The sequence below is a fragment of the Egretta garzetta genome, unplaced genomic scaffold (assembly GCF_000687185.1).
Source record: "Egretta garzetta isolate BGI_Z169 unplaced genomic scaffold, ASM68718v1 scaffold425, whole genome shotgun sequence".
Classification (NCBI taxonomy): Eukaryota; Metazoa; Chordata; class Aves; order Pelecaniformes; family Ardeidae; genus Egretta; species Egretta garzetta.
In genome coordinates, this window is record NW_009259796.1 from 4,406,707 (window position 1) to 4,407,245 (window position 539).

Sequence of the window (539 nt, forward strand, 5' to 3'; positions counted from 1 at the left end):
CGAGGTCTGGTAGAGCAGCAGGGCCATGGCCTTCGCCTTCTCGGGCTTGGAGACCAGCACGGCGTGGCAGCGCAGCATCACCGCCTTGTGCTTCAGCTCGTGGCGGTAGATCCAGGCAAAGACGCGCGGCAGGCGCGGGTCGGCCACGCAGTAGGTGACCCTGTGCAGCAGGTAGAGGTGGCCAGGCCGGCGCAGCCCCTTGTCCTCGGCGTGGGCCATGCGGATGCCCTGCGCGCTGATAGTCAGCTTCATCTTGGTGCCCTGCCGGCCCGCCTCGCTCTTGCTCCAGATCTTGCAGACGGCCAGGTCGGTGCAGCCCTCGCCCTTGGACTGGATGGTGGTGGCGTTGCCCAGGTAGAGCACGGTGTACGTGGGGTCCTCGCTGGTCACGCGGAATTTCCGCCGCTTGGAGCGGAACATGCTGCCCACGCGGTGCAGGGCGCTCTCGGGGCAGGCGCGGTCCAGCGAGGTGAGCGCCGAGTAGTGCACGCTCACCGCGTACCCCTTGGGCTTGCTCTGCCGCCGCGCCTCGCCCGCCA

At 68.8% G+C, this 539-nt stretch overlaps 1 protein-coding gene across 1 annotated transcript; it reads right to left on the bottom strand.

Annotated features, from left to right (window-relative positions):
• FAM43A (family with sequence similarity 43 member A) lies at positions 1 to 537 on the bottom strand (the record flags this gene model as incomplete). Its single annotated transcript, XM_009639716.1, has 1 exon — positions 1 to 537. A coding segment is annotated over one exon (537 nt), but the record flags the coding sequence as incomplete, so codon positions are not given.
• Positions 538 to 539: the final 2 nt, after the last annotated feature.